The 20,310-nt window shown below is 46.9% G+C and overlaps 1 protein-coding gene across 4 annotated transcripts in view; it reads right to left on the bottom strand.

Annotated features, from left to right (window-relative positions):
• Positions 1–382: 382 nt before the first annotated feature.
• LOC122548350 (equilibrative nucleobase transporter 1-like) overlaps positions 383–20,310 on the bottom strand; it is a 36,236-nt gene continuing 16,308 nt past the window's right edge. For 2 of the 4 annotated variants that reach the window (XM_087983065.1, XM_087983063.1), the window contains exons 5-12: positions 18,221–18,313; positions 16,785–16,924; positions 13,826–14,058; positions 12,071–12,229; positions 7,417–7,536; positions 6,388–6,583; positions 4,687–4,810; positions 383–2,437 (exon numbers count right to left, since the gene is read on the bottom strand). In XM_087983065.1, the coding sequence (XP_087839191.1) occupies positions 2,300–2,437; positions 4,687–4,810; positions 6,388–6,583; positions 7,417–7,536; positions 12,071–12,229; positions 13,826–14,058; positions 16,785–16,924; positions 18,221–18,313 (1,203 nt within the window). In that variant the 3' untranslated portion in view covers positions 383–2,299. The remainder of the gene's footprint in view (positions 2,438–4,686; positions 4,811–6,387; positions 6,584–7,416; positions 7,537–12,070; positions 12,230–13,825; positions 14,059–16,784; positions 16,925–18,220; positions 18,314–20,310) is intronic. The other 2 variants (XM_087983064.1, XM_087983066.1) reach the window with 2 other exon arrangements.

Raw genomic sequence — 20,310 nt, 5'->3', positions numbered from 1 at the left:
ATAGCAAGGAGTCTTCAGTCAAACCATTGCACAGTCCTGCTCGTCATATGTTATCACACAAAAAACAATGTTTATAAACATAACTGGGCACCCATGTAGCTGCAGCATGTTCATGGGCAATCGAGGTACTGCTTTGAGATCGTGAAAAGTCATGAATGAAACATACAACAATGCATTTTGTAAAAATGCCTTGAAGTTGGGCATTGTAGAGTCATGTTGGATGTTCCTCTCAGAGTCAAGTCATGCTCTGCAATTAAAACCTAAAATGACAATCCTGGTCCATGTCTCCAGAGGGAGCCATAGAGTCTGCACTGTTGGTGTCCTCACAACCAACACTGATGTTTTGTGGATCTCCTGCAATCCAAAGAAAACAAACGTGATGTTTCTGCACAGAATCTTCAATTTGATTTATTATTGGCACAAGCACCGTGATACAGTGAGAACTATTGTTTTATGTGCTATTCAGGCAGGTCATAACACAAGAAAGGACATCAGGGTAATGGAGCAGAGTGCAGAATACAATGTTACAGCCACAGAAAAGGTGCAGAGAGAGAAAGAGAGTGAGATAGACTGTAATATTTTGAGAGGTTTATTCAAAAGTCTGATGCCAACAGGAAAGGAGCTGTTCTTACATCTGTTTGTACGGGATTTCTAACTTTTGTATCTTCTGCCCATGGAAGAGGGTGGAAGATCACATAACTGGGGTGGGAGGGGTCTCTGATCATGTTAGTTGCTTTTCCAAGGCAGTGGGATGAATATATGGAGTTAATGGCAGGAAGGCTGGTTTGTGTGATGTACTGGGCTAAGTTCATGACTCTCTGTAGTTTTGTGCGGTCTTGGGAAGAGTAGTTGCCATATCACACTGTGATGCATCCAGATAGGATACTATCTGAGGTGCATCTATAAACATTGGTAAAGCATTGAGGACCATGTCGAATTTCCATTGATGTAGACAGAGCATGCTCTCCACTCCACTTGCTCATGTCAATGACCAGCTCCTTCATTTTCCTGATGTTGGTGGAGAGACTGTTCTCTTGCTGATGTTCGTGGAGATTGTTGTCTGCTGATGTTAATGGGGAGACTGTTCTCATGCTGATGTTGATGGGGAGACTGTTCTCTCGCTGATGTTGGTGGAGAGACTGTTCTCTTGCTGATGTTCGTGGAGATTGTTGTCTGCTGATGTTAATGGGGAGACTGTTCTCATGCTGATGTTGATGGGGAGACTGTTCTCTCGCTGATGTTGATGGAGAGACTGTTGTCTTACTGATGTTAATAGGGAGACTGTTCTCATGCTGATGTTGATGGGGAGACTGTTGTATTGCTGATGTTCATGGTGAGACTGTTATGTTGCCTGACGCTGATGGAGAGACTGTACTCTTGATGATGTTGATAGAGAGACTGTTGTTTTGCTGACATTGATGGAGAGACTGTTGTTTTGCTGACGCTGATGGAGAGACTGTTGTTTTGCTGATGTTGATGGAGAGACTGTACTCTTGCTGACGTTGACGGAGAGACTGTTGTCTTGCTGACGTTGATGGAGAGACTGTTGTCTTGCTGACGTTGATGAAGAGACTGTACTCTTGCTGACGTTGATGGAGAGACTGTACTCTTGCTGATGTTGATGGAGAGACTGTTGTCTTGCTGATGTTGATGGAGAGACTGTTGTCTTGTGATGTTGTTGGGGAGATTGTTCTCTTGCTGATGTTGATGGAGAGACTGTTCTCATGCTGATGTTGATGGAGAGACTGTTGTCTTGCTGATGCTGTTGGAGAGATTGTTCTCTTGCTGACATTGATGGAGAGATTGTTCTCTTGCTGACATTGATGGAGAGACTGTTGTCTTGCTGACTTGATGGAGAGACTACTCTTGCTTACGTTTATGGAGTGACTGTTGTTTTGCTAACGTTGATGAAGAGACTGTTCTCTTACGTTTATGGAGAGACTGTTGTGTTGATGATGCTGAGGGAGAGACTGTTGTCTTGTTGATGTTGATGGGAAGACTGTTCTCTTGCTGATGTTGGTGGAGAGACTGTTGTCTTGCTGACTTGATGGAGAGACTGTACTCTTGCTTACGTTTATGGAGAGACTGTTGTTTTGATGATGTTGATGGAGAGACTGCTATCTTGTTGATGTTAGTGGAGTGACTGTTCTCTTGCTGACATTGATGCAGAGACTGTTGTCTCGTAGTGCTCATTCTCATGCTGATTATGGTGGCCATCTGCCCATCTGCACAATACCCTTGTCTGCCCAGCAAATCCCATGATCTGTGCACAGCACTTTATCTTAATCATTCCTGCCTGTCATCCTTCCCGAGCTGCGAGTTGTGCCCAGTGATGTGTGCACGTGCTTTCCCTCTGACTCTCCTGACGGCAGTGGAGGTAGACGTTTACGGGATGGATGTACGCTAGCATTAGCACGGCGATGAATCCAAGATTCAGCTGCCCCGTACGTTCACAATAACAAGAAAAATAAAATGAGAGAGCAAGTCTCCAGTCCGAAGTCATCTCACACAGTTCCCATCAACCAGGTATCCCAAACTGAACTCATTCCATTCACCCGCATTTGGCCTATTTCCCTCTAAACCTTCCCTGTTCATATACCTTTGCCTATTACAGCACAGCTGGGCGATCTGCCCAATCTGCCTCGGATTGTTTTTTGAAAGAACCTGGATTCCACTGTACAATCTTTCCCACTGGCCCCGAATTGTTGGGATTTGTAATGAAATTTTCAGTTGTCACAACTTTTCTTGCGTTTGTCACGTCCTTGTTTAAATCCTGCAATTATAACTCTCATCCCCTTCCAATTAATTCCAAATCTTCATCATTCATTCTTTGAACAGTTGTATCACCAAGTCACCTCTGGTTCACCATCTGAAATTGTTGTCCTGCTTATATTGATATGGAATCACTGTCACCAATATAGACAGCTTTTTCACTTTTTCCCTGTCAAAATATTCCAAGTTTTCATACACCCCATAAAGTCTTCTCTTTAGCTTCTCTGTGCCAAAGAGAACAATATGAATTTCCTTCAAACAACTCCGCTTCCTCATTTGTGACTGCATTCAAGTGCATTCTTACACACGTTCATTAAACACTCGACATTATTTCTCATCTGCCCAGTGATGTGTACAGTCCCACAGGCACATGCTACTATATGAGTGTGGGTTTAACCTGTACCTTATCAGCTGGCAGTCTTGATAAATCAGCAAAAGAATCCTATATTTCAAACACTGTGATCTATCGTGATATTGATACTGCAAATAAATTATGTCCCATGCATTACATTGTGATTTTACTTTAATTTTATGGGGTGTGTTGATGGTTTTACTTAGACTTTCCACAGATTCAGGACTCTTAAAGATCTGGGGATGACCTCACCTTTGAAACCAACCCAATAGTGGAGGCATCGCAAATTCCATTTGAGGAATGTCTTTCTGTGTTTCGACATGTCTGTGTCAGAGTTTTTTTCTCTCTCTCTCTTGCTCACATGGCTCTCTCTCTCTCCCTCGAAATCTCCCTAGCCACAGAGTCATACAATGTGGAAACAGACCCTTCAGCCCAACTCGTCCTTACCCACCAGGCATCCCAAACTGGACTAATCCCATTTGACTGTATTTGTCCCATTGCCCTCTAAAGCTTTCCTATTCATGTACCTGTCCAAATATCTTTTAAAAGATGCAATTGCATCTGCATTGAACACTTCCTCTAGCAGCTTGTTCTATGCATGCTTGTGAAAACCTTACCTCCCAGCTCCCTTTTAAATCTTTATCCTCTCACCATAAACCTATTCCCTCTAGCTCTGGACTCCCCCACTCCAGGACCTTGTCTATTCGCCCTACCCATGCCTCTCTGATTTTATTAACCTCTATAAGGTCACCCCTCAGCCTCTGACGCTCCAGGGAAAACAACCCAGCCTACCCTGAGGCTCTGGTCAAGAATAAGGAACAGTTGGGATTGAGTGAATCCCTGTAGGAGTACACGGACAGTAGGAGTACACTTGAGAGGGAAATAAGGAGAGCAAAATGAGACATGAGATAGCTGAAGAAGGGTAATACCTGAATTGTTGACTTCACCACCTCCTGATGCTACCATCATGGGCGGCACGATGGCACAGTGGTTAGCACTGCTGCCTCACAGCGCCAGAGACCCGGGTTCAATTCTCGTCTCAGGCGACTGACCATGTGGAGTTTGCACATTCTCCCCATGTCTGCGTGGGTTTTCTCCGGGTGCTCTGGTTTCCTCCCACGATCCAAAAATGTGCAGGTTAGGTGAATTGGCCATGCTAAATTGCCCCATAGTGTTAGGTGAAGGGGTAAATGTAGGGGAATGGGTCTGGGTGGTTGCGCTTCAGCGGGTCAGTGTGGACTTGTTAGGCCGAAGGGCCTGTTTCCACACGGTAAGGAATCTAATCTACCTGACCTGCTTCCAGCCTCCTCCTTGTCTACATGAGCTAGCTTTGGAAAAAAGGTCAAGGAGAATCAGAAGAGATTCTACAAGTACATTAAATAACTAGGGAGAGAATTGGGCGCCTTAAAGATCAACAAGTTTGTCTTTGTGCAGAACCACAGGAGATGGGTGAGATACTCTCCCATCATCCAAATTAATGACGTTTGCATCTTCATTGCCAGCTCAATCTCTGACTTCGAATCATTGAGAGGATTGGGTTATCATTACATACTGTTACTCACATAAAGTGGGTCGCCGTGCAAGGGCCCCTGGATCAAAGTGAAGCATGGGTACTGAAGCAGAGAAATAACAGCAGAGAGAGCTTGCACCAGTCCATAGACCTTCCCAAAATGGCAGGAAGGGAACCTGCACAAGAGGAGAGAGATGGAAGGGAATATCAAATCAAACTTCATTGTGTTCCACCCTGCACAGGTTGATGTTCGCATTTATGCATAAGATGAGGCACCTCATTCACATCTGATACTGAGCCATGCCCACCTCAGAAGAATTGCTGTGTCACGGTAATAGCATGGTGCCAGCGGTCACCTAACCCAGGCTGCTGCTGTCTTTTGAGAAATGATTCCAAATCCTGTCATGTCAAGGTGACAGAACTCAAATTTAAAGCTTGTTTTGAAACAAATTGTCTGTATTATCAGCTCCTCTCCGTGACAGCAGCGATGAAGCTGTTGTTGATTGCCATTCAAAACTGAAAGTCTCTGGAACATAGCTGCAGCTTGGGCAAGGGAGGCTGACATCTTTAGCACGGTCTGGCCTACACGTGGGCCTGTGACTCAAACTCACATTGTCTCTGAGCAACTCCAATGGCCTAGAGGGATGGACAAGGGACGCCTGCATTTCCTGATGGAGTAATACCAGCTCTGGCCTACACTCTCTGGACTTTAGAAGAATGACAGGAGATCTAATTAAGGCCTATAAAATGCTAAAGGGGATGGACAAGGCAGATGTAGAGGAGATGTTTCCTCATGGGGGCAACCTAAGGCCATAATTTTAGGATATGGAGTGGAAGATTTAAGGCAGACACGAGGAGAAATTACTTTTCTCAAAGGGTTGTGAACCTGTGGAATTCACTCCCCAAGATGCTGAGACATTGAGTAAGCTTAAGGAGGAGATGGACAGATTTTTAATGAATAACAGGTTGAAGAGCGGGCAGGAGTGTGGAGTTGAGGTCGTGATGAGATTGGCCATGATTGTATTGAATGGCGGAGGAGGCTCAAGGGGCTGAATGGCCTACGCTTCTACCTCTGATGCACTGAAAATATTGCCCGGTTGAGTGTCTGTTCAGCCTTCCTCGGAATGTAATGATGTCATTGTTCATAGCCACTTATTATGATAGGGGGTTCACATTCTGGCCTTTAGTTGGGTCAGGAGCTCTTCCCTGAATTCCTTCACAAAACTCACTGTCTGACATTTCCTGGCAGCTGGTTCTGATCTCTTCCACAGCTGAATCCTTTCCAGGTCATAGTGTCACGCCTGAGAGGGGTCCTCGCTCATAGTCACTGACATAAGACCCAGTGAGAGAATGCAGGGCACAGGAACCAATCCTAACAGTGCAACTGCATTCAGTGCAATTTTAAAAATTCTTAATTCACTCATGAGATGTGGGCATCGCTGGACAGGCAGCTCAGAGTCAACCACATTGCTGTGGAGATGGAATCACATGTAGGCCAGGCCAGGTAAGGATGGCAGATTTCCTTCCCTAAAGGACATTAGGGAACCAGATGGGTTTTTCCAACAATCGACAATGGTTTCACGATCATTGGTAGACTCTTTATTCCAGATTTTATTTCATTGAATTTAAATTCCACCAAGGGCTATGGGTGGGATTTGAACGTGGGTCCCCAGAGCACTACCTGGGTGTCAAAAATCAACAGTTAAAGGACAATGCCATTAGGCCACTGGTGAGGAATCAGGCACTGACTTACACGAGAGAGATAAATGCTGCGTCCCCTCCATACAAGAAGGTGCGGCTGATCACTTGGAGGATGAAGGTCAGGTACTGAACCTGGAGCACAGGGATGGTGGCACAGACAGCGAACAGGACGGCGTGTGTGACGGTAATGGTCAGAGACAGGACAGCGGCCATCATGGCATCCAGCTTCTTCGAGGTGGCACAGTCCGCTGGGGCGGGAGGGGGTGGGGGAGGGGGCAGGGGTCAGAGGAAGAGGGCAAGGGACAAGAGGATGAGGAGAGCAGAGGGGGCAGTAGGAGGGGGAGGGGAGAGGTGCAATGAAGAGGTGGGGGCAAAACAAAACAAACAAACGCATTGAATCAGAGCTCAGTAATCACCGAACGAGCCAGGATGACAATCCCTGCCTATGGGGAGGAGAAACATTCAGCACAGCAGCATCAAAGTGGGAGCAGAGTGTGTAAACCTGGATTACCCAGGAATGGGAGTGATCAGAGTGTTTAAACCTGGATTATCTGGGCGTGGGAATGATTGGAGTGTTTAAACCTGGATTACCCAGGCGTGGGAATGATCACTGTGTTTTATGTGGATGCAATAGCCTAGTGGCATTAGCAATAGACTACTTATCCAGAGACCCCAGTTATTGTCTAGAGACCTTGGCTCGAATCCAGCCACAGCAGACCGTGGATTTTGAATTAAATATATATCTGGAATCAGGGGTTTAGTATTGACTGTGAAACCATTATGAAGGACAAGCCATCTGCCTCACTAATGCCCTTTAGGGAAGGAAGCTGCCAACCTTATCTGGACTGGCCTACGTGTGACTCCAGACCCATAGCAATATGGATGACTCTTGGTAATTAGGGATGGGCAATAAATGCGGGCCCAGTCGGTGATGCCCTCATTCTGAGTAGAATGAAAACCTGGATGATCTGAGACTGGGTGTGATCGGGGTGCAGAGTACAATTCGATGAATTGCCTTCTGTATTCGGAACTGGGGGTGATGGAGGATGGGGACTGAAATGTACAGGGACACTTGAATTACCTGAGAAACCGGCTGCTAGTTTCCTTTTGTCTTTGCGTCGATCCATAATCAGGCCGTTCCATGGGGCACAAAAAACACTGCTCATCTGTGTGATGGCAAAGGCGTTCGTCAGTCTGCTTACTGAGGACCCGAAACAAAAAGAGGGAGGAGGAAATTGTCACTTTAACACTGAACTGCTAAGGCTTGTACATATTATTTTCCGAAAGCTGGTGCTACTGAGCTTTTACAGCGATTAGATTCCCTACAGTAGAAAAACAGGCCCTTCGGCCCAATAAGTCATCACTGGCCCTCCAAAGAGTAACCGGACTCATTCCCCTACCCTATATTTACCCTGACTAATGCACCTAACACTGTAGGCAATTTAGCATGACCATTCCAATCTAACTTGCACATCTTTGGATTGTGGGAGGAAACCCAAGCAGATACAGGGAGAACATGCAAACTCCACAGAGACAGTTGCCTGAGGCAAGAATCGAACCCAAGTCTCTGGTGCTATGAGGCAGCAGTACTAACCACTGCGCCACCATGTCACCCAAAGGAGCCTTCCAAATAAAACTGATTGAAGTGAACCAGTTATACATGTCACGCATTGGCTTTCTGGAAGGGGTGGTTTTATTTGCCCCGAAAAGTGAGGTTGAAAGATAAGAGTTAAACATAGGGGAAAACTGAAAACCATATTCTAGCACCCACTTAGAAATGACAGGTCAGATTGTTTCTTGTAAACTCACTTCCCAAAATACATTGGCACCCCAGATGCTTGTGACCACAATGTGGTTTCTCCATGTTCACCATTGCTGATATTAGAGTTTGATGTCAGAGCACAAACAATGGATTTCCAAGCTGAATTCCTAACACTTAATCCTATGTTGTTGCTTTTCAGCTGATGTTCCTGTATTGTCACTCCAGTAACAGCCTCTGCACTCCTGCTCAATGTGCAGAGAGTATGGTTCACATGGAGCTGAGACTTCTCCCTAGCATGGGCAAAGAGACTGAGAAGTCCTGAGACAGAGGGAGCTCGCCCCCCTCCCTTGACAACACCCAAGAGCAAAATGTCACCCGCTCCAACTAATGTCAAAGCAGAAGTTAAACTCTTCACTCTAACCTGCATTCTTTCGCTGTCCATGAGATAGAGGAGCAGAATAAGGCCTTTCAGCCCATCATGTCTGCTCCACTATTCATGCATGGCTGATTTGTTTCTCCATCCCAATTTCCTGCCTTCTCTCAGTCCCTTACTAATCTAGAATCCATCCATCTCTGACTTGGGTGGCATGGTGGCACAGTGGTTAGCACTGCTGCCTCATAGCACCAGAGACCTAGGTTCAATTCCCACCTTGGGCAGCTATCTGTGTGGAGTGTGCACATTTTTCCTGTGTCTGTGTGGGTTTCCTCTGGTTTCCTCCCATAGTCCAAAGATGTGCAGGTTAGGTGAATTGGCCATGCTTATTTGCCTGTAGTGTTAGGTGTAGGGGAATGGGTGTAATCTAATCTTAATCACACTCAATGACTTGGCCTGCACCATTTCCTGTAGCAATGCAGGCCAAGGGAGGGGGGCGAGCTCCCTCTGAGTAAATTCCTTTTCATCTCAGTTTGAAAGGACCATCCCTTCACTGTGAGGCTGTGCCCTCGGGCCCTCAACTCTCCTACTCATGGGAACATCTTCTCCACGTTCTGTCTATCCAGGCCTCTCAACATTCTGTACATTTCCATCAGATTCCTCCCCCCCACCCCATCTTTATCCTTCTCAACTCCATTGAGTACAGTCCTCAATCTCTCCTCACATGATACGGTTTTCAGCTCCGGGATAAATCTTGTGAACCTCCTCTGGACCCCCTCCAAGGCCAGCACATCCTTCTTTAGATACGGGGCCCCAAACTGCTCACAGTAATCCAAATGCAGTCTGACCAGTGCCTAATAGAGCCTCAACAGTACATCTCTGTTCTTTCAGCTTCAGATTCTAGAAGCCTCTCACCATTTGGAAATAGTCTATTCTTTGATTCTTCCTCCCAAAGTGCATAACCTTACCCTTTCCAACATTGCATTCCATCCTGTATTTCTTCTAGGCTGTCCGTGTCCTTCAACAGCCTCCTCAACACTACCTGTCCCTCCACCTATCTCTGTATCATTTGCTAACATAACAACACACCCTCAGTTCCTTATTCCAGATCGTCCATGTATAGCGTCAATAGCTGTGATCCTAACACTGACCTGTGCGGAACGTCCCCTGTCACCAGATGCCATCCTGAAATTAGAGGGAGGAAACTCTCCTGTCCTCGGAAGGATATTGTGAAACTCAAAAGGGTTCTGAAAAGAGTTACAAGGATGTTGCGAGAGATGCAGGCTTTGAGCTATAGAGAGAGGCTGAACAGGCTGGGGCTGTTTTCCCTGGAGCATCGGAGGCTGAGGGGGTGACCTTATAGAGGTGTATAAAAACATGAGGGGCATGGATAGGATAAACAGACAAGGTCTTTTCCCTCGGGTGGGGAGTGCAGAACTAGAGGGTATAGGTTTAGGATGTACCTAAGAGGTAACTTTTTCACACAGAGGGTGGTGCGTGTATAGAATGAGCTGCCAGAGGAAATGGTGAAGGGTGGTACAATTACAGCATTTAAAAGACATCTGGATGGGGATATGAATCGAAGGGTTTAGAAGGATATGGGCCAGATGCTGGCAAATGTGGAGTGCCACAAGGATCAGTGCTGGGTCCACAACTTTTCATCATTTATATAAATGATTTGGATGGCAGCATAAGAGGTTTAGTTAGTAAGGTTGCAGATGACACCAAAATTGGAGTGTAGTGGACAGCAAAGAAGGTTACTTTAGAGTACAACGGGATTTTGATCAGATGGGCCAGTGGGCTGAGAAGTGGCAGATGGGGTTTATTTTAGATAAATGCGAGGTGCTGCATTTTGGGAAAGCAAGTCTTAGCAGGACTTATACACTTAATGGTAAGGTCCTAGGGAGTGTTGCTGAACAAAGAGACTTTGGAGTGCAGGTTCATAGCTCCTTGAAAGTGGAGTTGCAGGTAGATACGCTAGTGAAGAAGGCATTTAGTATGCTTTCCTTTATTGGCCAGAGTATTGAGTACAGGAGTTGGGAGGTCATGTTCCAGCTGTACAGGACATTGGTTGTGCCACAATGTTGGAATATTGCATGCAATTCTGGTCTCCTTCCTATCGGAAAGATGTTGTGAAACTTGAAAGAGATCAGAAAAGATTTACAAGGATGTTGCCAGGGTTGGAGGATTTGAGCTATAGGGAGAGGCTGAACAGTCTGGGGATGTTTTCCCTGGAATGTTGGAGGCTGAGGGGTGACCTTATAGAGGTTTACAAAATCATGAAGGGCATGGATAGGATAAATAGACAAAATCTTTTCCCTCGGGTGGTGGAGTCCAGAACTAGAGGGCATTGGTTTAGGGTGAGAGGGGAAAGATATAAAAGAGACTTAAGGGGCAACCTTTTCACTCAGAGAGTGGTACGAGTATGGAATGAGTTGCCAGAGGATGTGGTGGAGGCTAGTACAATTGCAACATTTAAAAGGCATCTGGATGGGTATATGAATAGGAAGGGTTTGGAGGGATATTGGCTGGGTGCTGGCGGGTGGCACTAGATTGGGTTGGGATATCTGGTCAGCATGGACGAGTTGGACAGAGGGTCTGTTTCCATGCTGTACATCTCTATGACTCTGTAAATGGGACTAGATTTGGTTAGGTTATCTGGTCAGCACTGGACTGAAGGGTGTGTTTCCGTGCTGGCCAGCTCTATGACTCTATGACCCTATTGACCATTCTTGTTCTGCAGCTTTCACTCTCGTTACTATTGATGCCCATTGTTGCCTCTATCAGGAGCGATGGGGACAATGTTTCAATGTTCTGTGGTCATAATTCGGAGGGGCAGCATAATGCTCTGTCATAACGGGTTTAAATCACACCATGACTGCTGGTGAAATTTAAGTGCAGTTAATAAATCTGTGGTACTGTCCCTACCTGTGAGCCAGGAGTCCAGGGTTTGATTCCCGCCTGCTCTAGATGTGTGTTATAACACCCCTGAACAGGTTGATAGTTGGAAATAAAAACTTTGGGCTGAAATCACCACTAATTATGGTCAAAAACAGTAAGGACCTTTAGGAAGGGAGAGCTTTCCCCTAATCATCCCATTCAGAGATGTCCCTACACATCAGGGGCAGCTTGAACCTGGGTCGCCACAATCCAGGGGCAGGAATGCTACCACAGCACCACATGAGAACCGACAGCCACCTTACCCCAGCTCGGACTGAGAACACACAACCCCTGGCTTACAAGGGCAGTGCCTTATCCATTAGGCCACTGGCACGCACAGCTAATGAGAGATTTCCCAGCCCATTCTTCATGTGAATGCAGAACTCTGGCTCGCTCTGAAATGGAGAGTGAACTGTTCATTTCGATGACAATTAGAGCTGAGCAATAACTGTTGCCTTGATAGCGCCCATTACACACAATAAATCTGCACGTCCTCTTTCAGTTTTGCTTCTCCTGCTGTCTTTTGCATCTCTCTGTTTCCAAACCCCATAGCAGCGCCAATCTGTTTCCTCGCTCCCATTGCCTTTGTCTCTCTTCTTCTCTCCATCTACATTTCAACACCCCAGTGGCACCTTCCCCCATAACCCTCTGACACCTTACCTTGCCCGGAATCACCGTTGGTGAGCAGGTTGAGCATGGGGTTGAGTGTACCGATGTAGAGGAAATGCCGCAGCTGTATGACTGAAAGCCAGAGCAGGTGAGTGAGGAAGACCTTTGAAAAGATGCAGCTCCTGAACGATGGGGTCTCCTCTTCCACTCCTTGGCAGGAGAGGAGGGGGTTGGGGGGGACAAACAAAGAATTAAAAGGTGGAAGAGGTAAAGAAGAGAGAAACTAGTCCGTACTTGCGCAGATCACTGAAAAACAAAAAATGAAATCAAAACTAGCGGCAGGCTGAAACTTTAGTCCTTTCATCGCATTAGCTGAGGCAACAGACGGTAGCTTTTTGTATTGGCCTTTTGAGATTTTTCACAAAACTATCCTAATTCTCTCACGGTTTCAGATTAGATTAGATTCCCTACAGTGTGGAAACAGGCCTTTCGGCCCAACAAGTCCACACCACCCTCTGAAGAGTAACTTGCCCCCCTGATGAATGCACCTGACACAATAGGCAATTTAGCATGGCCAATTCACCTGGCCTGCACATCTTTGGACTGTGGGAGGAAATGGACCAAACCCATGAAGAATACGCAAACTCCACACAGACAGTCACTCAAGGCTGGAATTGAATCTAGGACCCTGGTGCTGTGAGGCAGCAGTGCTGACATTTGAGCCACTGTGCCGCCCCAATTTCCAGCATGGAACCAGCAATTGAACCCTTCAGCCTAACTGATCCATGCTGACCAGGTTTCCCAAACTGAAACTGTCCCAATTGTCTGCCTTTGGCCCATATACCCCTGAACCTTTCCTATTCTTGTACCTCTCCAAATGTACTTTAAATGTTGCAATGGTACCCTTCTCGACCAAAGAGTCTTGGAGATGTACAGCATGGAAACAGACCCTTCAGTCCAACTCGTCCATGCTGACCAGATATCCTAAATTAATCTAGTCCCATTTGTCTCATATCCCTCTAAACCCTTCCTATTCATATACCCTTCCAGATGCCTTTTGAATGTTGTAATTGTACCAGCCTCCACCACTTCCTCTGGCAGCTCATTCCATACACGTACCACCCTCTGTGTGAAAAAGATGCCCCTCTGGTCCCTTTTAAATGTCTCCCCTCTCGCCCTAAACCCCTGCTCTCTAGTTCTGGACGCCCCCACCCTGGGGAAAGACTTTGACTATTCACCTCATCGATGCACCTCATTGTTATATAAACCTTTATCAGGTCACCCCTCAGCCTGCAATGCTCCAGGGAAAAAAAGCTTTTCCTTATAACCCAAACTTTGCAAACTCAGTAACATTCTTGTAAACCTTTCTGGCACCCTTTCTATTATAATAATATCCTTCCACTAGCATGGCGATTAGAATTGTATGCAGTACTCTAAATGTGGCCTTACTAAAGTCTTGTATAATTATAAAATGATGCCCCACTTCCTCCACTCAATGGTCTAATCGATGAAGGCAAGCATGCCAAATGCTTTCTTCACCACCCTGTCCACCTGCGATGCCACTTTCAAGGAACTCTGCACCCCTAGTTGTGTCTTTCACCAACACTCTCCAGGGCCCTAACATTAATTGTGTAAGTCCGTGTTTGTCTTCAAAATACAATCCCTTGCATTGATCTGCATTAAACTCTATCTGTCGCTCACTGGCCCACTGACTCAGTGGGAGGGAGAGGAGGAAGGAAAAGAGGAGATTGAGAAGGGAGGGGAGAGGGAAGGAATTGGAGGCAGAGAGAGCCCATGTTTTCAAACCTCCTTGTTCTTTGGTCTGAGTTTTCCAACCGTCAACCATTTCCTCCTTTTCCATTCTGTCTCCCCTGTCCGGTTGCATGATTTTAGATGTCTCTCTGCCAGGCTCTTCCACCTCCATCCACCTCCTGGGGGTCCACCGGATGGTTCCATCTCCACCTCTTACAGTTTTCCTCTGGCTCGGAGTCTCCTGTGCTCGGGATAAGGATTTCAATCCGAAATCTGTACAAGTGATCCTATCCAGACAAGGGAGGAATCTGCTTATCGAAGATACGGCCGCAATTGAACAATCCAAATGATTTTGTTCAAACGAATGAGGGGCATCTAATTACTGCAGGATGGTACTACCACAGAACACACCAGATGGCCTCCTTCTTTAGAGACCACAATTTCCCTTCCCATGTGGTTAAAGATGCCCTCCAACACATCTCATCCACATCCCGCACCTCCGCCCTCAGACCCCAACCCTCCAACCGTAACAAGGACAGAACGACCCTGGTGCTCACCTTCCACCCGACCAACCTTCGCATTAACCAAATCATCTGCTGACATTTCCGCCACCTCCAAACGGACCCCACTACCAGGGATATATTTCCCTCCCCACCCCTTTCAACCTTCCGCAAAGACCGTTCCCGCCGTGACGACCTGGTCAGGTCCATGCCCCCCTACAACCCACCCTCCTGTCCTGGCACCTTCCCCTGCCACCACAGGAATTGCAAAACCTGCCCCCACACCTCCTCCCTCACCTCCATCCAAGGCCCTAAAGGAGCCTTCCACATCCATCAAAGTTTTACCTGCACATCCACCAATATAATTTATTGTATCCGTTGATCCGGATGCAGTCTCCTCTACATTGGGGAGACTGGACGCCTCCTAGCAGAGCGCTTTAGGGATCATCTCTGGGACACCCGCACCAATCAACCACACTGCCCTGTGGCCCAACATTTCAACACCCCCTCCCACTCTGCCGAGGACATGGAGGTCCTGGGCCTACTTCACCGCTGCTCCCTCACCACCAGACGCCTGGAGGAAGAACGCCTCATCTTCCGCCTCGGAACACTTCAACCCCAGGGCATCGATGTGGACTTCAACAGTTTCCTCATTTCCCTTTCCCCCACCTCATCCCAGTTCCACACTTCCAGCTCAGCACTGTCCCCATGATTTGTCTTACCTGCCTATCTTCTTTTCCACCTATCCACTCCACCCTCCTCCCTGACCTATCACCTTCATCCCCTCCCCCACTCACCTATTGTACTCTATGCTATTTTCTCCCCACCTCCACCCTCCTCTCATTTATCTTTCCAGCCTTTAGGCACTCTGCCTGTATTCCTGATGAAGGGCTTTTGCCCGAAATGTCAATTTTATTGGTCCTCGGATGCTGCCTGAACTGCTGTGCTTTTCCAGCACCACTGATCCAGAATCTGGTTTCCAACATCTGCAGTCATTGGTTTTACCTAGTTGATTCTAACCCTACTCTGAATCCTCTTGCAAGGATGCCTGCCTTGAAGAAGTTTTCCTCCCCTCTCTACAAGAATCTCAGGGAGTCCCTCTTCCACTGCAACTCCCAGGTCATTTCCTCTGCCCTGAAGCTCTTCAACCATGTCCTGAAACAAACTCGCTACTACAGCCACATTTGCTTCCTCAGTGCCTGCCTCCGTAACCAACTCATCCCACACGGACTCCGGACCATCTTTAAACCAGCAGAGTTCGGACCCGAACAGGACAAACAGTAGAGACTACAGATTCAAAAACACCAGCAATGGTTCTCCTTCAAGATCCTCCAGACAGAAAGGGACAATTCTGACAGATAAGTCAAGATCTGTCTGCGTGGAACTCCAAATGGGGTGAACACAGCAATGTCAAGGGCACACATGCGGTCTTGGTGGAGGACTTTAATGTGCACCGCAAAGAGGGTCGCTACAAGCCCAATATTCAACTCGAAAGGACACAACTGCTTTACTCAGTCTGTGGTAGCAACAAGATGGGCAAAACCTATTTGAGCTGACCACCTACCTAACAGAGGCATCTCCCATCAGAGTACTGAAACAAGCAGATACAAGCAGCCTCTGCTCAGTCCTTATGTGGAAGAACCAAAATATGACCAATTTGAACAGACTGCGCCACTAAAAACTGGGCATCGTGGAGAAAATGTGGACCCGCAACAGCAGCAGCACTGTATTCAGTCAGAAGCTGTAACCTCTGGGCGGCACGGTGGCACAGTGGTTAGCACTGCTGCCTCACGGCGCCAGAGACCCGGGTTCAATTCCCGCCTCAGGTGACTGACTGTGTGGAGCTTGCACATTCTCCCCGTGTCTGCGTGGGTTTCCTCCCACAGTCCAAAGATGTGCAGGTCAGGTGAATTGGCCATGCTAAATTGCCCCTAGTGTTAGGGAAGGGGTAAATGTATGGGTGGGTTGCGCTTCAGCGGGGCCGTGTGGACTTGTTGGGCCGAAGGGCCTGTTTCCACACTTTAAGTAATCTAATCTAATTTAAGTAATCTAATCTCATGCACTGACATGTTCCCCCATTCTTCCATTAGCATTGATTCAAGGGTCCAATCCTGATCTAATGAAAATTCAATCCATCACAAAAAGGAACAGGAGTAGGCCATTCAGCCCATTGATACTACTCCACCATTGAATAGGACCATAGCTGGACATGTGGGGCAATTTAGCATGGCCAGTCCACCTAACCTACACATCTTTGGCTATGAAAGGAAACCAGAGCACCTGGAGGAAACCCAAGTCGACACCGAGAGAACAAACTCCACACAGACAGTTGCCCGAGGGTGGAAATGAACCTGGGTTTCTGGTGCTATGAGGCAGCAGTACTGACCACTGAGTCACTATGTCACCCTCTGGACATTCCCCAATTGGATTCGAGGCTTTCCAGTGAATCTTGAGAAAGCAGCCGAATCCTTCAATGAGATTGCAGACTTGTACACACTCCCTGTGCTACTTACCCATAGCTGTAGTCCTTTGGGAGCTGGTTGGGAATTTGTGTCTGTGGGAGCAGGAAAAGGGTACTACAAATGTGGATGGAGCTGAAGCAGCTGATGAAGATGAACATGGATCTCAGGGATACACCAGACTCGTACAAACCCTAGAGAAGATGTGTCGGCATGTGAAGAAATGAAATACATATTACTAACAGCTCACATAAGATTCCATCTAATCTTCCCACCTCTTCCTCATTGCTAGAGTCACAGAATCCTGACAGTGCAAATAGAGGCCATTTGGCCCATTGAGTTTACACTAACCCTCCAAAAAACATCTCACCCGTACCCCTGTAATCCCGCATTTTCCACAGCTAATCCATCTAACCTGCACATCCCTGGACACTCTGGGACAATTTCCTATGGCCAATCCACCCTAACCTGCACATCCCTGGACACTATGGGACAATTTTCCATGGCCAATTGACCTAACCTGCACATCCATGGAAACTATGGGCAATTTCCTATGGCGAATCTATCTATCTAACCTTTGGGCTGTGGGAGGAAACCGGATCACCGGGAGGATGCACTTATTCCTGTTCAATACCTAATGCATCTCCAGCCTTCTCTCTTCCGTGTTCTGCCTTTCCACTGCTTTCTCAGTTGCCTCTTGGCTTTCCCGTTTGCAGTACCTTTCATTTCTTTGCCACCTCCTTGTCTCTCAGTTCTATTCTCTGTTCTTTTCACACCCATGTATTCTCCTCAGCCTCTTCCCCCAGCCTCTTTCTCACTGGCAATGGGAAGAACACCACAGAGGATCTGCAATACAGAAAAGGCCTTTCAGCCCATTGAAACTGCATTGGTCACAATCATCTAACTTGTCCTTTCACATTTTCCAACACCTGGCCTTATCCTTAACATTGCAAGTGCACATTGATACGCTTGCCCAATGTGATGAGAGTTTCTGACTCTCCCACTGATACAGGAAGAGGGGAGAGAGGTGATGGCCCAGTGGTGTTATCGCTGCACTGTTAACGTGGAAACCCACCTCGGAGCCTGAGCTCAAATCTTGCCCCAGTAGGCGGTGGGATTTGAATTCAGTTAAAAATCTGGAATTATGTGCCTAATGGTGACCATGCATCCATTCTTGGGAAAAAAGCTTATCAGGTTCGCTCATGCCCTTTAGAGAAGGAAATCTGCCATCTTTACCTGGTCTGGCCTACCTGAAACTCAGACCCTCAGCAATGTTCTTGACTCAAAGCTGCCCTCTCGGGATGGATAATAAATCCTGGCCTGGCCAGTGATATCCACATCCCATGAATGAATTAAACAAGAAAGGCAGTGGTTTTCTGGAAGATGGATAAGGCCAGTATGTTATCTCCTGCTACACTCTCCTAAGTCTGTTCTGGAACGTGATTCCAGCATGTTACACCATCTGTTTGTTCCCTTACTGCCCACCTCACCTTCACCAGCAGATACACGGCTGCTGACGATCCGAAAGCCCCATTGTAGAGTGTGATGACGGTGGCACGTTTGTTCCCGAATAGATTCCCAACCTGGAGTCAGAGAGAACAGAAACCATCAGTGGATTGGGGGTGGTGTGTAATCCTGCAAGCCATTCTGGGAGTTAGCAGTCTATACTGAACAGTGATGGGCATGGATCCAATCTCGGCCTTGCACTGAGAGAACCATATCGCACATGGTTTAGACAGAGAGAGCATGTTTCCTTATATGGGGCATCCAGAATGAGAGGGCCTCAATTTAAGATGAGGGATAGCTGATTTCCAACGGAGATGAGGAGGAATGACTTTGCTCATAGGGCCGTGAAACTGTGGAATCCACTCCCTCAGACAGCAATGGATACTGGGATATTGAATCAATTTGTAGAATCCTTACGGTATAGGAAGAGGTAATTTCCCCCAACAAGTCTGTACCAACCCTCGAGCCCTCTGGGCAATCCACCGGACCTGCACATTTTTGGACTGTGGGAGGAATCCAGATCAAACCCATGCACACATGGGGAGAACAGGTAAACTCCACACAGGCAGTCGCCCAAGAGTGGAATCGAATCCAGGTCCCTGGTACTGTGGGGCAGCAGTGCTGAGCTACCATACCAACCTGGAAGGTAAGGAGACAGACAGATTTTTAATGAGCAGCAGAAGGGTTATGGAAGGCAGGCAGGAAAGTGGAGTTGAGGCCGAGATGAGATCAGCCATGATTGTTTCGAATGGTGGAGCAGGCTCAAGGGGCTGAATGGCCTCATCCTGTTCCTCCTGGTATTTACAGTGTCCAGCCCTCGTGAGCTAGCAGGAATGGCCTCAACACCACAGGTCATTGGCATACCCAGTCACAGTAAATGGCTCCAATTCCCTTCACTTCCCTCAACTATCCAATGGTTAACAGCAGAGCTTAACAAAACAGAAACACAGAAATGATGGAAAGAGGTATATTTCTTCAACGCTGTTGGCATAAGACTATTAAATTATATGAGCAGAATTAGGTCAGTCAGCCCTAATGTTTTAAGTGATCTGAACTGATTCTCCCTCTTATTAGCAGTACGTCACGGAATCCTATTGACTGATGCTAATGACATGCATTCGGCTCCCCGAGATAATAATATTCACGAGAAAGGGCTTCGATTAAGGGGCTACTCTCCAAAAGCAGGAGACAATGGCCTTGTGGAGTTATTAACCCAGAAACACCCAGGTCATGATGTGGGGAGCCAGGTTCAAATCCCTGCCACAGCAGATGGTGGATTCAATATAAAACCTGAAATTAGGGTCTAATGATGACCAAATTGTCAGTAGGGGAGGGTAACCCATCTGTTACCTTCCATAAGGTAGGTAACTGCTGTCATGACCTGGTGTGGCTTAGAATTATCCAACTGTGGTTGACAAATAACTGCCTGACTGGCGATAAATGCTGACCTACTGTGAAGAGAGTGCTGAGAACATTCAGAAAAGCACATGATGTCATCGAAAGAGATTCATCCAATCAAAATGCTTGACTTCCAGTCAGCGCTGGAGCTGGTGAAGGTTCAGCGTTGCACTGTTGGAGCGGCAGTATTGAGGGAGTTTCATAGGGAAGAGGTGCTTCACCATCTGTGTGGAAGTAAGGGTTTTCCCCACAGTCTCAGGAACTGAAGGGCTATTTCTTGATCAGAATAGCAGCACTGCAGGAATGCTGCCCGGTCAGTAATGAGGGAAGATACTGGATTGGAGAGTTCAGAATTGCTGATGGCCTAGGCAACATTCATGATTGAAATGCAACCAATTTGTAGGCAGAAAGTTTCTTCACATTGTGAGATGAACAATCAATGGTCAATCTCTCTAATGGTGTAACTCAATACAGACCTTCAGGCACTGCAGCACTCCCTCAATATTAGACTCTCAAATATAGGCTCCCTATCAGAGTGACAAGACATAACCCCCTCGGTACTGTCCTGTGAGACACCGTCAGACTATTCGAATACTGATCCTATAATAGTGGATATTGTGTGGTTACTGAATCCCAATAGTGCAGCATTCCCTCAGTACGGACAGCGACAGTGCTG

The sequence above is a fragment of the Chiloscyllium plagiosum genome, unplaced genomic scaffold (genome assembly GCF_037043375.1).
Source record: "Chiloscyllium plagiosum isolate Xiang-an unplaced genomic scaffold, Cpla_swu_hap1 HiC_scaffold_44, whole genome shotgun sequence".
NCBI lineage: Eukaryota > Metazoa > Chordata > Chondrichthyes > Orectolobiformes > Hemiscylliidae > Chiloscyllium > Chiloscyllium plagiosum.
This window is presented reverse-complemented; position numbering and strand designations above follow the sequence as displayed.